We start from the raw sequence: 14825 nt of genomic DNA, 5'->3' as shown, positions 1-14825 counted from the left end.
AACCCTACCGATATTCATAATAAAAAATAATACTCTTAGCATAAAAAGTAATAATTTTTCATGGATGACCCAAGTAAGATATTCGACCCACGAAATTGATCCGTGAAACCTTTTCACAAGAGTTTTTGTGTAAATTATTTTTGAAAAAAAATAATTGCGATAAACTCGATTATCTTTTATTCACATATTTGAAAGAAATTTCTTGATAGATAAAAAAGTTGTATAAGAATTTTAGCTTAAAAAAAGGTATTTGACAAGTCTTTATAATTTTTTTGACACACTTCACAATTAAATTATATTTTTGACAGATTACATGCTCAAATATTAAAACAATCACTTTGAACATTTTTATATTTTCAATATAAATATTTTCCTCAAATATGAAAATTAAAAATCTTTTTATATTTTCAATAGAAATCTTTCCTCCAAATATCGTTATTAAATTATTATTTTTTTCAATTAACATAAATTATTACAAAAATTATTTAATAAAATGGGTTTTCACTGTCTAAATTCTGAATCAATACATAGATATATAAAATTGTGTTGAGATCGAAAATGTGCTTAGAACAAGTGAATAAATAATTTATAAATATTTTACGATTAAAAGAACTGAAATAGGTAGTTCTTAAAATGTTCAAAAATTAACCGACCACAAATTAAATTGAATTTGGTTTAAAACCAAGCAGAAGAAACTCAAAATAATTTTTCTAAAAATCGATTAAACATCTTGAAAAGCATTTAAAATATTCAAGTTAAATGTATAAAAAAAAGTTTGGTTGAAACATTTTATCAAATATTTTGTATGCAATTTTTTGGTATTTGAATGATAAGTGTAGAAATAAGTTCTTCGCGTGTAAAATCAGTAGAACTGAAATCAAATACAAGCTCACTGCTTGAGTCCAGTTCAGCATCATCAGCAATGAGGCATTTCACCACTTCTTCATCACTAGAGCTTCTTGAAATCTCACTTCTTCATTGCCACGGTTGTAGCACCAGTTCAGTTCTTCTTTTGATTCATTCATGTGGTAATTTCTTTGGAATGATCCTAGATTTTTTTCCATTAATCTTCCGAATTTTCTGACTAACAATGACATCGCGTCATTGCTTAGTTGTTCAACTGTTTTCTCGACTGAAACTGTTGGTTCGAGTTTCAGAGCAATGAGAGAAGTTGTGACAGACGGAACTGATGGATCACCCTCTCTTGTTTGTATTTCAAACTCAATAAGATTTTAGATCTGCAAACAAATCATATAGTTCTACCTTGTTAAGGTCTTTTGATTCTCGCATGCCCGTAGTTTTAACATCTCATTCTTTGAGAAGGTCACGCATCACCTTTAGAGCAACTTCTTTTTTTGAATACACTTTTTCTAGTGTATTCAGTTCATTTATGATGCTTCTCATCCGTTCATCAAACTCGTTCATTGATTCATTGGCCTTCATTCTGATGTTATCGATTTTTTTCATGGCAACTGATTGTTTATTCTCCTTAGTTTGCTCATTTTCCTCGCATAGCTGGATCAGCTTCTCCAAAATTTCTTTGGCAGATTTGCACATTTTGATCTTGCTGAAAATATTTTTAACCAGCGTTTTGTAGATAATGTCCTTGGCAACATTATCCAGATTTGTCTTCCTTTTATCTTCAGTTGACCACTCATCGTGTGGCTTCTCAATGCAATGAGGTGCTGCATCAGTTAGAGCAACTGCAATATTCGCCTTCATTATTTTCATTGGTCCATCAGTTATGACGTACCACATATCATCATCTTGTGCGGATGATCCTGCATTCTAATTTTCCAATCGTCAAATTCCTCTCTAGAGAACATAGGAATTTTGTTGAATGAAGACATGATTATCAGATATGAGTGTTAGGAAATATTCATGACAAGATTTAACCTCTCTGATACCACTTGTTAGGATCGGTTAATATGTTTAGAATGGAGGGTTGAATAAACACTACGACTTTTTGAAATCTTTTTGGATATGAATCAGATCTTTAATAAACTAATCCTGAATTCTTGTATATCTATATCGATAAGTTAACTGATAGTAGTGCGAAAATAAACTGAAAGATTGAATATTATGGACAGAATTTCGTGATAACTGAATGAGTAAGAAGATGGACACAAAGAATTTTATGCTCGTTCAGATACTTCAACTGCTCTTACGTCACCCCTTCTATCTCAAAAATTGAAATTTACTAAAAGACTTTGATTGGTTACAATGAACTATAATAACCCACTTCAGTTGGTCTTAAATGTCACGCCTCGAGCCCGGACCCGCGTCTGCGTGACTGCACAATGGGCCCCTATAGCAACTACTTCGTATTCGTCATCGCTTTACAAAAATGATTAACCAAGTTACTATAGAAGTCCATTGTAAGCCCATTATAAACTCATTTTAAATCTTTAATTTTTAAGATTTGGGACAAGAGTATCTGTAGTGCTCGAATTCAGTACACGTATAACCCATGCATTTATTTAATTATTAGAGCATTTATTTTAGTTTAAATTGAGTTTTAACCTTGCATGATTTATTTAAATGCATTATTTTTAAATTATTCATGTTTTTGTGATGCACGTTAAAATGTTTTTCGAGTTCATGTTTCAGGCGATTATTCGAGGCGGGATCGAGGAGATGAGACCAGGGGACGATTTTTGGTAATTTTAAAATGTGTTATTTTATTTTAAGTTGGTTATGGGGCATTTTAAATAATTTATTAAGTTTTTAGTATTTTAAAAAGCCTTATCTATGTAGTTAGTAATTTAAGAGTTTAGAACTTTCAAAATTAGTATGTAATTATTTTAATTGAGGAGTTTGACTAAATTAGTGTGTGTTAACCTTTAATTAGTATTTTAATTAGTTAATTTAGCACTAATTTCTCCTAATTAAAAACACACACACACATTACACACACTCACACACACTTACACGTTTTTACACACACTAAAACACACAACACACCCTACACATCTTATTTTCAGATTTTTTTAAAAAGAGAGAAAACACTAGGGTTATTGGAGAACTAGTGCAGCCGCCCCCTCCTCTAAATTTCCAGCAAGTTTTGTTGAGTTTCTTCAAAGATTTTAGCGCCACGTTCGTCCCGGATCAACCCTCACGCCATCTTCGCTTCGATATCGTCGCTACGGTATTTCAAAAAATCTAAAGGCACGTATATTCTGTTATTGCTACATCGATCTCGTCATATTATGCGTTGTTTTGTTATTTATGTGTAAAAATATATGTGCGATGCGTAGGAGTTTGAGCAATTACGTTTAGAACATTTTTGAAACCATTTTAGATCTAAAATTTTCGTTTTTGCTGTATTTTTAATTACTGCGATTTTTCAGTCGCGTTTTTGAGAAAACTTTCAGCACAAAAATTGTAGAACTTTTTGATACCTTCGATTTGACAGTAAATTCGAAATTTTTGGATAAAAATTGAGTGAGATATGACGTTTTTCGTGGGACTGCTCAAACTTCGTTTTTCAGAAAATTATGTATTGATGGGTTCTTGAGATTTTATTGTTGCAGGCTTCGTTGGAGATCGACGGGTGATTATTGCTGCGTCTAGGTATGCGTAGTATGATGTTGGGATATTATTTGTTATGTCGTTTAGTGTCGATAGGTACGCGAATGCATTAGAAGTCGTAGGAAACGAGTTGGTGTCAATTGCCACGTTTTTGAATTGTATGTGTCGTAGGGTGGAAATCGTTGCTTTGGGTGCTTGTACGAAGTTGGGTCGATGTTATGGCATGCTAGGATGGGTCTCGGGGTGTCGGTTCATGGTCCGTACGATCGAGTCTAGAATGATAAGCATAGCATGTATTGGAATTTCGTGAGTTTGCACTTCCCGCAGGTACACGGACCCGGACACGGAACCTTGGCACGGGGTCCGTTCCTTCGTTTTCTCCTTGATGCCATTTTTGCGAGCCTACACGGACCTTGGAACGGGGTCCGTGCCTTTCCCCTTCTGCACGACAGAGTTTACCGAGTCTACACGGACCCGGAGCCGGACATGGGCACGGGGTCCGTGTCCCCTCTTTTTGTTGGTACTTTCTTTGCGCACACACACGGACCCAGTCCCGGGGTCCGTGCACTTCATGTTTTGGGAAAACTTAATTGTTTGCTTTGGGATTTCGTGTGAGGGTTTAGTACATTGATTTAAACGAGGTCAATTCCCGAGTGTTTTAGAACGTCTTAAGTTATTTATGGAGTTTGGTGGTGAGCATGAGTACCTATGTCTAAACAATACAAGTTAAGTATTTTGAATTTAGTTAGTTTGTGTAGCAACGGCCCCAATCGAAGTCCAACGAATCTCTCAACGCCAAGTAAGTATGTTTGACGTGCAAAGAAAATATTTTCAAGTTTTTGAGGTATGCGAAATGTCTTGTGGCCAATGTATGTATGGGGTTGGAAAGCGTTAAATCATGGATGGGGACCAACCCATCCCGTTAAAGCATGAACGAGTTTAGATCAGGTTTGGAAGGCGTTAAAGCATGAACTGGGGACCAATCCACCCGTTAAAGCATGAACCGGGATCTCATGTATGTGGCAGTGGGTTCACCCCTGTCATCCCAGTACTGTGGTTTAGTCTGATCAGGCGATTATGTTATGGGTCACTTGCATTGAAACATATCTCTACGCAAAATAATGAAGTTCATGTATGTTTATGTATGTATAAGTATGCAAGCATGTTTATGAAAGTTTTTACGTTATGGCGCGTCTATGTTATGTATGAATGCTCAAGGTTACTTCAAGTTCAAGTTTCAAGTATATATGTTCTATTTTTAAGCTGCATGTGGTTTTACTATGTATTATTCGTTATTCCCAGTTTATACGTGTTGAGTCTTTAGACTCACTAGGCTTGATCGATGCAGGTGAGGATGTTTATGAGGAGGCTGGAGGTGGGGACCAAGAAGCAGGCTTGGACTGAGCGGGAGGCTAAACCCGAGGACCGCCCACGTTTTGAAATTTTTATGAAACGATCAAAAGCTCTGATTTTATGTCTTGATTTATGATGCTTTGAACAAGTAATTTTTTTAGCAAACTTTGTATCTGATAACAATTTGAAAGGGGATTTTATGTTTAAGAAAATTTTAAATTTTTCCGCAAATTTTTTTTAGTAGTAAAAGTACGGTACGTTACAATATCACAATCTCTTAGCATAAAAATAATACTTTTTCATGGATGACCCAAATAAGAGACCCGTCTCACAAAATACGACCCGTGAAACCGTCTCACACAAGTTTTTTCCTTAAATAAATTAGATATCTTGATATCACATTCAATTTAATATTTATCTCTTGAGTTTGTATATTTTCGATTAATCTCAAGATTTAGATATATAGGGTAGCATTATTTTGAATTTGAATTAAAATGAAATTTCTAAATTTAAAATGGATTATATCTCTTTTATCTTCAAAGATTTGAGTTTGTTATTTAATTTTTTTTAAGATCACGATGTTACAAGATCTCACACTTAAAACTACTAACAGGTCGCCGCCTATCTCATTCCATCATTCATATTATTTTATTATTTGAGACAGTACAGCACAATTGATTTTACCGTCTCGGATACGTTAAAGTCATATGCCACCGCCTGCAGCCACTCTTCATCTCTCTTCTCTTCCAAGAAGCAAACCGCCGCTGGGTTTCCCTTGAATATGGCGTCGGTAAATGCAACAACCTGATGCATAAGGCATTAATCAAAGAAATTCGAAAGGAAGAAAAGAAGAAACAACACCAACCACCAGGCAATATCTGACGGAGATCTTGGCCATGTCATAATTTCGATGAAGAACAAGATGAGTGAATGACTGACTACATATATCAAGATTCTCGTCATAACTTTATATTATTTCTTGTCAATCCAAAAACTGAATTAAATATTAAAAAAAATAGCTTCTCGTTTTCCTTTTCTTCTCTTCACGTAGAAATATTTTTGGGACAACCAAGACTGAAGAGTTGTGTCTACAGCTTGGTGTCGTCCACGGTCATCCAATCACAGGGAACAAAACCCTCGAAGATGACAGAGATAAGAAAGAAACGGTCAGGTTCCAGCGAAACTTCCGAACATCACTGCTTTACAAGTTTCTCAAAATGGGGAAAGAAGGGTTTTGGTGATTCTTTTCTAGCCAAGAATGAATGTACACTATGAAACCAATTTGTTCATTATCTAAATTCATATAAAGATCTGGGAATGGCTTCGTCAATTCAAACATAAATTTTTTTCGGAGTAGTTAGGAAATAAATTCGGTAAATTGGCTCATGATATAGAATAATATTTTGAACTCTCTCGTGCAAGGATTATTTTCTTTGATATTTAACTCTAATTTGTTTTTCTTAACATAGTAAATTTCGCTCTTCTCTCAAATCCTAAGCTGCAATACAAGTTTAATGTTTGAATTGATGACGCCATTCCCAAATCCTTACATGAATTAATATAATGCACAAATTGGTTTCATAGTGTACATTCATTCTTGGCAAGAAAAGCATCACCAAAACCCTTCTTTCGCCATTTTGATAAACTTGCAAAGCGTGATGTTCGGAAGTTCGCTGGAACCGGACCGTTTCTTTCTTATCTCTGTCATCTTCGAGGGTTTTGTTCCCTGTGGTTGGATGACTGTGGACGACACCAAGTTGTAGACACAACTCTTCAGTCTTGGTTGTCCCGAAAAATATTTCTATGTGAAGAGAAGAAAAGGAAAACGAGAAGCTATTTTTTTTTAAATTTAATTCAGTTATTGGTTGACAAGAAATAATATAAAGTTATGACGAGAATCTTGGTATATGTAGTCGGTCATTCACTCATCTTGTTTTTCCTCGAAATTACGACATGGCCAAGATCCCCGTCAGATATTGCGTGGTGGGTGGTGTTGTTTCTTCTTTTCTTCATTTCGAACTTCTTTGATTAATGTCTTAAGCATCAGGTTGATGCATTTACCGACGCCACATTCAAGGGAAACCCAGCGGCGGTTTGCTTCTTGGAAAAGGAGAGAGATGAAGAGTGGCTGCAGGCGGTGGCATATGACTTTAACATATCCGAGACTTGTTTCTTGACTCGGCTTGCTGAATCACCCGACGTCCCCAGGTTTCGTCTTCGCTGGTTCACTCATGTTGTTGAGGTCCGGCTCTTTTTTCTTGCTCATATTCAATTAACCATTCGATAGTTTCAAATTATCACCATGAACCACTCGTTTCTTCTTCTTTAACATGGAAGGATTTATATATGATTTGACTCGGCTTTACGCATACAATCACCAATCTGAAGAAATCAATTGGATTTCATATCATAACACACAATCCCCAAATACTATTCAATTCTCAGGAAACAACATGTATAATAATCATAATTGCGGAAGCGTACCCGAATCCATGAATTTGTAGTCAATTTTCGGTGATGATCTTCAATCTGCAGATTTCCTTTAAGCCAGAGAGTTTTGTGGATGAGATACAAAACCTTTTGAAACGTTATATGCAGATTGGGAACATAACCATTATGTATAATTAAACAAGTTTTATTATTTCTAATTTGGCCCCTCAACAAACCAGAAATATTATATATGGTATCCACACAATAATATCATGACATTTAAGTCATCAAGTCAATTCTTATTCTAAATTAGACCACATAAATTTATGACTTATTTAATTGATGACATATAAACATTTATAATTACATTTATGGCCCCAAAAATTCCAACAATCTCCCACTGGGCCATATAGTTTGCAAACTTAAAAAATCCATCTATGGGTTAAAGCAAGCTTCTCGTCAATGGTACCACAAGTTTCATCAAGTAATTATCTCATTCAGTTTTGAGGTAAATGTAGTAGATGATTGTGTGTATCATAAGTTCAGTGGGAGTAAGCATATATTCCTAGTTTTATATGTGGATGACATTTTGCTTGCCACAAACGATATGGTATGTTGAATGATACCAAGAAATTTCTCTCTAGACATTTTGAAATGAAAGATCTTGGTAACGCCTCATTTGTTCTAGGAATCCAAATACACCGAGATCATTCTCGGGGTATTCTTGGATTATCGCAAAAGAGCTATATCGATAAAGTGCTTAAAAATTTGGCATGCAAGGATGTAAACTAGGTAACACCTCAGTCGCTAGAGGAGACAAGTTTAGTCTTAAACAGTGCCCTAAAGGAAGCCTCGAGATTCAAGAAATGCAAAAGATTCCCTATGTTTCGGCTATAGGAAGTCTTATGTATGCTAAAGTTTGTACGCGTCCAGATATTGCGTACATTGTTGCAGTGTTAGGCAGATATTTAAGCAACCCAGGAATGGATCACTGGAAAGCAGCCAAACATGTAATGAGATATCTAAAGAGAACTTGTGATTACATGCTCACATATAAGAGGTCGAATAATCTTGAGATCATGAGATATTCGGACTCCGATTTTGCGGGATGCCAAGATAGAATGAGATCCACTTCAGGCTATGTATTTCTATTGGCTAGCGGAGCTATCTCTTGGAGAAGTGCCAAACAAGCACTAGCAGCTTCTTCCACCATGGCAGCTGAATTTATAGCATGTTACGAGGCATCTAATCATGCAATATGGCTGAAGAATTTTGTCACTGGTCTGCGTATTCTACAAGAGGTGGAAAGACCGTTGAAATTGTTTTGTGGCAATAGATCAGCTGTATTGTATTCCAACAATAATAGGAGCTCGACAAAATCAAAGCACATCGACATCGAGTTCCTTGTCGTGAAAAAAAGAGTACAAAGTGGACAAATTTCGATAGAACGCATAGGAATAAACTCCATGATAGCAGATCCTTTTACGAAAGGTTTGCCACCCAATGTTTTCCATGAGCATACTACTCATATGGGTGTTATTCACTTTGATGAAGTCTAGATCTAGTGGGAGTTTGTACTATACATTTTATGTTTGGTTATGTTGTTCAAACTTATGTATTTGGATATTTTCTGATCAGAAATAAAGTTCATTGTTTACTTTACACTTTCTCTAACTGAAGTTAAGTATTTTTTATATATATTTTATAATAATTATTAATTACTGATTGTGACTCTAATAAAATTTTTGGACCTTAACTAACTATTCTCGTTAAATCCTAGCCAACCAAATCAGGATTTATCAGTTTTGAAATTCTTATCCAAATTTGAATTTTAATAATGTAGTAGAATGTGTTGGAATATTTATGTTTTGGTGTTAACAAATGATTTAATACAAAACTGATCTAAGTTAAACTGAGTCATCCGAATCAAAAGGAAATGACTATGTCTATAAGCTAAACGGGTTTACCTAAATTGGACTAGTCAAGAAAAATTGACTCGGATCTAAACAGAATTATATAAAAGCACTTTTAATCAAGTTATTAGTTTACACATCATTATTCATTCTCTAGGACTTTAGTTTACACCAGATGACTAAACTGATTATTGGATAAGTTTTTCTGTACTTTGCTGTCGTAACCAAATCCAACCGCAGTACATTCTATACAGATGTCAGAGAATGATGCTTTGGACAAAAGGCACAGCAACAAGTATCCTTATTTCGAAAGGATATTTTTTTAAGTTTGTGATCGTTGCAATTTGAAGTTTATAAATAGCTATGCAGATCAGTTTAGCAGAGACTACCAACCTACAGAACAAGAGATTACACAGACACACATCTGATTCAAGCTTTCAAGATTACCGAAAAGACTGATCATACACTCAAGCACACTTTACAAAGTTGTATCTGATCATTAAGTGTTATAAGAATTCTTTATAATTCATTGTATTCGAAAATAGTTTGTATAATGTTTCTTTTAGTTGAATAGACTATGAGATTTAGTTTTTCTAGTGTTAAGTCCAAAGTGAACTGGATTTTTGCAAATTCTTTCTAAAGATCAAAACCTTCTAATGTGAGTCATCCCAAAATAAAAAAGGTCATGTAACTTAGGAGCTTGAGCTCTCCGAACATCAAGAAACAAACTTATGTACATTTTACTTTCAGTTTACATAGCCAAGACATTATTTGAACTATAAGTTTGGCTTTTTTCAGCACATATTGTGAGGTCTAAAAAATTCAAGCGACGTAACCTAACTGCATGTAAATCTAGGGTATTGTTAAAAATGCTTAATTAAATACTTTAAATGCATTTAATGCATGGTTATGACATGATTTTATGATTACATGGCATGATTTACTAGAATTGCATAATATAGGTCTTTTGGCAGTATTCGATGATCGAACGAGGAACGGAGACCGGGAACAGTTTAAGGAAAATGTTTTTATTAAATAATAATTTTTTAAAATATTCAATATATGGTGTATTTAATATTTATTATGTAATTCTCGAAAATAGACATTTGTGGTATTTTTACACGGCGAGTCATATTTTAAACTGAAAGTTGATTTTTAATGGAACAGAGGACTTTTTGATGGTTCGGGTAATATTTTTTGAAAACATACCAAAATAAAATATTTTACGTACGTGTTATTGGGTCTAATGGTAAAAACAGTAGCAATAGTAAGTAAATACGATAAATAAATAGATACGAATTTGTTTATTGATGTTCGGATATTAACAACTCTTACATCACCTCTTCTTCCACTTATGAAGGATTCACTAGAAGAATTTGATTTATATAACCGTTTGTACAAACTTATTTCGAATTAGGAATAGGGATGGCAATGGGGCGGGGCGGGGGGCGGGTTTGCCATCCCCATCCCCGTCTCCGAAATTTCATCCTCACCCCCATACCCGCCCCGATCCCCTGCTTTTTCGGGTTCGGGGAATCCCCAAACCCGAAACTTCGAGGATCGATTTCCCATCCCCGCCCCCATCCCCGTTTCAAAAACATTAATATGGCAAGATGATGACAGATTCAGATATTTTCTCAAACCAAAACTTATTATTATTTATTATTATTAATTATAATATTAATATTAATAATAATATCAATATTAATAATATTATTATAATAATAATAATATTATTATTATTTAAAAAATAATATTATTATTATATTATTAATACTAATAATATTATTATTTTATTATTAATATTATTTTCGGGGCGGGTTCGGAGATGAGGATAGTAATCCCATACCCGCCCCGAACTACATCGGGGATTTAAAAAAAATCCCCGAACCCGAACCCAAACCCGAAAAAATCGGGGATCCCCATCCTTGTTTCGGGTTTTCCCCGTGAGAAAAGTTGACATCCCTTCTTAGGACTTATTTTTTGCCTAATCGAAACTCCTAACACACTCTCGATTGTAGATCGTAATCTCACAATTCGCATATTTATCATCTCTTATCATATTTATCGTCTCTTATGTCAAGACAACAAACATAATGTTTTATGTCTTTGTATAAACACTATCAATTATCTAAACTTTGAAATTCAACTTTCATGAATATATGTGAGTAATTGTGTGTACGAGGATTTAATCATTTATAGTGTATTTATCTCTCAAATATATCCTTACACATAGGAGACAACTCTCACTAATCTACTATATCTATTTAGACTTCTTTTCTTATAATTGCTCTCATTCTAGCTTATTTCTCTTGTATTATATGCACATGATTTTTATCTTCATCAAAAGTTGTTGTTTATTTTTTAAAGTGTTATATTTATAGTTTTCAAGAATGAAATGAATGTTTAAAATAATAACGTTACCGTTTGGAAATGTATTATATTGTTTCTGACATTAAAATGATCATATTTTACTTGGTGGCCATTTTCTGATATCGGGCTGTTTTGGAGCGACTATAGTTGGCAGTCTGATGTGTAGCAGCTGTATTTCAATGGCTGGAGTTGGCGATCTAACTCTAGTTGGTCTTTTCTCTTGATCATAGCTCTTGATTCGTCGATTTCTATGCAAAGAAATAAACATAAAAGTTATAAATCTTTATATTAGCTTTCCAAAAAATCAAAAAAAACAATTGATTTCAAGTTTATATGAGAGAGATATTCTCAAAATGTCATACTATATACAAGCTGATGCAAGTATAGCTGGACGGTTCTCTTGGTTATAGCACTTGGTTCATCGATTTTTGGGATAGGTAACGAACATAAAAGTTTTAGCTGTTTTTCTTATATTTCCACATAATCAAGAATACTCAATTCCGAGTCCATACGGAGAGTTATGCTCGAAATATCATAAATACTCATGTCTAGCCAGCAATTGTATCTGTGTTGCATAACCAACCAAATCATCGCGATTTATTAGCTCTTTAAACTTTGATTGAGACTTTTACAGATCATTGTCTTAGATTTCTAATGTATGCATAATTTTTCCATTATGATATATATGTCCAAAATATCAAAATTGTTCAAGTCTAGCCGTTTGTTGTATTTATGACCTCTAGCTGCACATTATGGCGTCCGGTTAGCAAGATATTGTCCGAAATAACTTGACCATCCATTGTACGACTATAAATATGAGTTGGCTTTACAGCCCTTTTGGCGGATTGTCATTTTATTACTGGTTTGTGAGATATCATCAAAATACTGCAACTCGCAAGAGTCTAGACATTTTTTGCTAAATTCGAGTTTAAGCTTCTAACTTGAATTAACAACTCCACACTAGAAGTAAATATGTTAAAAACACAATAACAAGTTTTGTTATCATCAAAATCAAAATTATTAGCGTTTACGCAACACAACAATCTCTCTTTTTTAATGATCACAAAATTTGGATAAAAATAATTTTATCCAACATATTCTTACTTTTTTGTGTGAATAAAAAAAATAGATTTTAAAACAAATTAAGCACAAAAATTTTCTCCCCTTCAAGATTTAAAATCAACTCCCCCTTAAAATTATAATTAGCTCTCTCCTTATATTTTTGAAAGTTTGAAATTGATAAAAGTAGAGGGTGACTAACCAATATTTGAAAATATCATATTTTCAAAATATGAAATGCTCAAATAATAGCACAAAATATCCAATCTCAACTCAAATTGAAATAAATTTGACGCATAAATATATCAATTTGAGTAAACAAGCTTCACTAAAAATATACAATATTAACTAAAAATTTCAAAGAACACAAATCAAGATATATTTGCCAACTCAAATATGCATACGACACTTAAGAGATCTTTTTGTTAAATACTAAGCACAATAATAAATGTAAGAGATTTTTCTAAATATGCTAACACTCAAAGCAATGCTAACATAAAGTATATCATATTGGCAACAAAATCAAGTACTTATTGCAAATTTAATGGAAGTTTTAGAACTAGTGTATCGAGTTTTCTTGATGATGTTTAACTTAAATTTGAATTTTTTTCCTATTTGATTGATTAGTGCAATATCTTTGAGCTTGTTGACAAAAACAACAACTTTGTCAATGCTTTAATTTTTGCTGCATCACATATAGTCTAAATTCAATAAATAAACTGCCTTTTCTCATGCGTGAACATGCTGAAAATTTTATACCACTGCGATCTTCTACAAATCTACTTTGTCGTGAAAAAGTGGTATGTCGTTTTGATAATCGAGCAAGGAGTTGTGCCATTTTTCCCAAGCTTGCTGCAAGCTACCAGAATTTTCAACTATACATATATGTGTTAGAAAAATCTTAAAATTCAATTTTTAAATATCAAAATCAGTTTCAAATATTCTTTCAAAAACAATCAGCTCTAATATCACTTGTTGGGATCGAGTTAGAGTTTAGATGAGAGTGAATAAACACTTTAAAAATATTTTGTGATTAAAAAGCTCCAATAGCTCGTTGTTGAAATGTTCAAAAACGAACTGAACACCGATAACTAAATCGAGTTTGGTTTCAAACCAAATGGAAGACACTCACAATAATATCTCTAAAAACATATTAAACATTTTGAAAAAGCATTTAAAATATATGCAAGTTGATGTATAAAAACGGTTTGGTTGAAGCATTTTATCAAAAATTATGTATGCAATATTTTAGTACTTAAAGAATACATCAACAATACATCTTTAAAAAATATCAAAAGTAATTAAATTCGAAGTTCAATGGCTCTAGAGTTGGTAGTCCGACTCTAGCTGGTCTCTTCTCTTGATTACAACTCTTGATTCGTTGATTTTATGGATAAAGTGATAAATAGGAAAGTTGTAGTTCTTTCTTTTATGTTACCAAAGAATTAAAAATCACTGGATTTCAAGTTTTTATGAGAGAGATATTCTCAAAATACCAAAATATATACAAGCTAGTGCAAGTCTAGCTGGCCGGTTCTCTTCATTGTAACTATTTGATTTCTAACACATGCTGAATCATTATATTACAATAATTGAGATTAGAGATATGACTAAAATATTATAACTGCTCAAGTCTAGCCGTTTGTTGTATCTGTGACATTCAGCTGGACATTGCGTTCAATTAGTATAGATAACATCCGAAATAATCTGACTTACCTGAATATGACTTGTTGAAAATTGAGTTGAATTTTGGCGGATTGTCATTTAGATATCTGGTTTGTGAGATATAATCAAAACACTGCAGCTCGTCATAATCTAGCTGTTTGCTAAATTAGAGTTTCAACTTCCAACTTGAACTAGCAAATTTTTTCAACTTCCAACTTGAACTAGCAAATTTACGCTTGAGTAAATATGTTATAAACATAATAAAAAGTTTTGTTATTATAAAAATCAAGATTGATAGCATTTACACAACCCAACAAATTGTATGATATATTTTTATATTAAATTAATAGTAAAATTATTTGAAAATATATTTAAAAAACATATATTATTATTAAAGTTATTTTCAAACATTAAAAATATAATGTATTGGAGATAAGAAAAATAAAAAATGACAGTTACTTTGAATGAAATTTGAAAACAATATAGAAAAAATATTTGAGA

The 14825-nt window shown here is 33.2% G+C and overlaps 2 protein-coding genes across 2 annotated transcripts; one reads left to right on the top strand and one right to left on the bottom strand.

Moving 5' to 3' along the window:
• Nucleotides 1–1308: 1308 nt before the first annotated feature.
• LOC142541799 (uncharacterized) lies at nt 1309–5782 on the bottom strand. The gene is made up of 3 exons (XM_075648260.1): nt 5750–5782; nt 5569–5688; nt 1309–1788 (listed from the first exon to the last, which is right to left on the bottom strand). The coding sequence occupies exons 1-3, from the start codon at nt 5780–5782 to the stop codon at nt 1309–1311; spliced, it is 633 nt and encodes a 210-aa protein (XP_075504375.1).
• A 2305-nt stretch (nt 5783–8087) lies between these two features.
• On the top strand, nt 8088–8873 carry LOC142541798 (secreted RxLR effector protein 161-like). Its single transcript, XM_075648259.1, has one exon. The coding sequence runs from the start codon at nt 8088–8090 to the stop codon at nt 8871–8873; it is 786 nt and encodes a 261-aa protein (XP_075504374.1).
• The last annotated feature ends 5952 nt before the right edge of the window (nt 8874–14825 follow it).

This window comes from Primulina tabacum, chromosome 4, assembly GCF_025594145.1.
Source record: "Primulina tabacum isolate GXHZ01 chromosome 4, ASM2559414v2, whole genome shotgun sequence".
NCBI lineage: Eukaryota > Viridiplantae > Streptophyta > Magnoliopsida > Lamiales > Gesneriaceae > Primulina > Primulina tabacum.
The sequence above is the reverse complement of the archived record's forward strand: the minus strand, read 5'-3'. Positions and strand labels throughout refer to the sequence as shown.

Bases quoted from the DNA above. Each gene is read 5' to 3' on its own strand.
- LOC142541799 (XM_075648260.1), bottom strand. From the start codon at position 5,782: ATGGCCAAGATCTCCGTCAGATATTGCCTGGTG. The intron at 5,689-5,749 runs GTTGGTGTTGTT...CTTATGCATCAG, and splicing joins CCGTCAGATATTGCCTGGTG to GTTGTTGCATTTACCGACGC. The intron at 1,789-5,568 runs GTAAAATCAATT...TTGGAAAATTAG, and splicing joins ACTTTAACGTATCCGAGACG to AATGCAGGATCATCCGCACA.
- LOC142541798 (XM_075648259.1), top strand. From the start codon at position 8,088: ATGCAAGGATGTAAACTAGGTAACACCTCAGTCGCTAGAGGAGACAAG.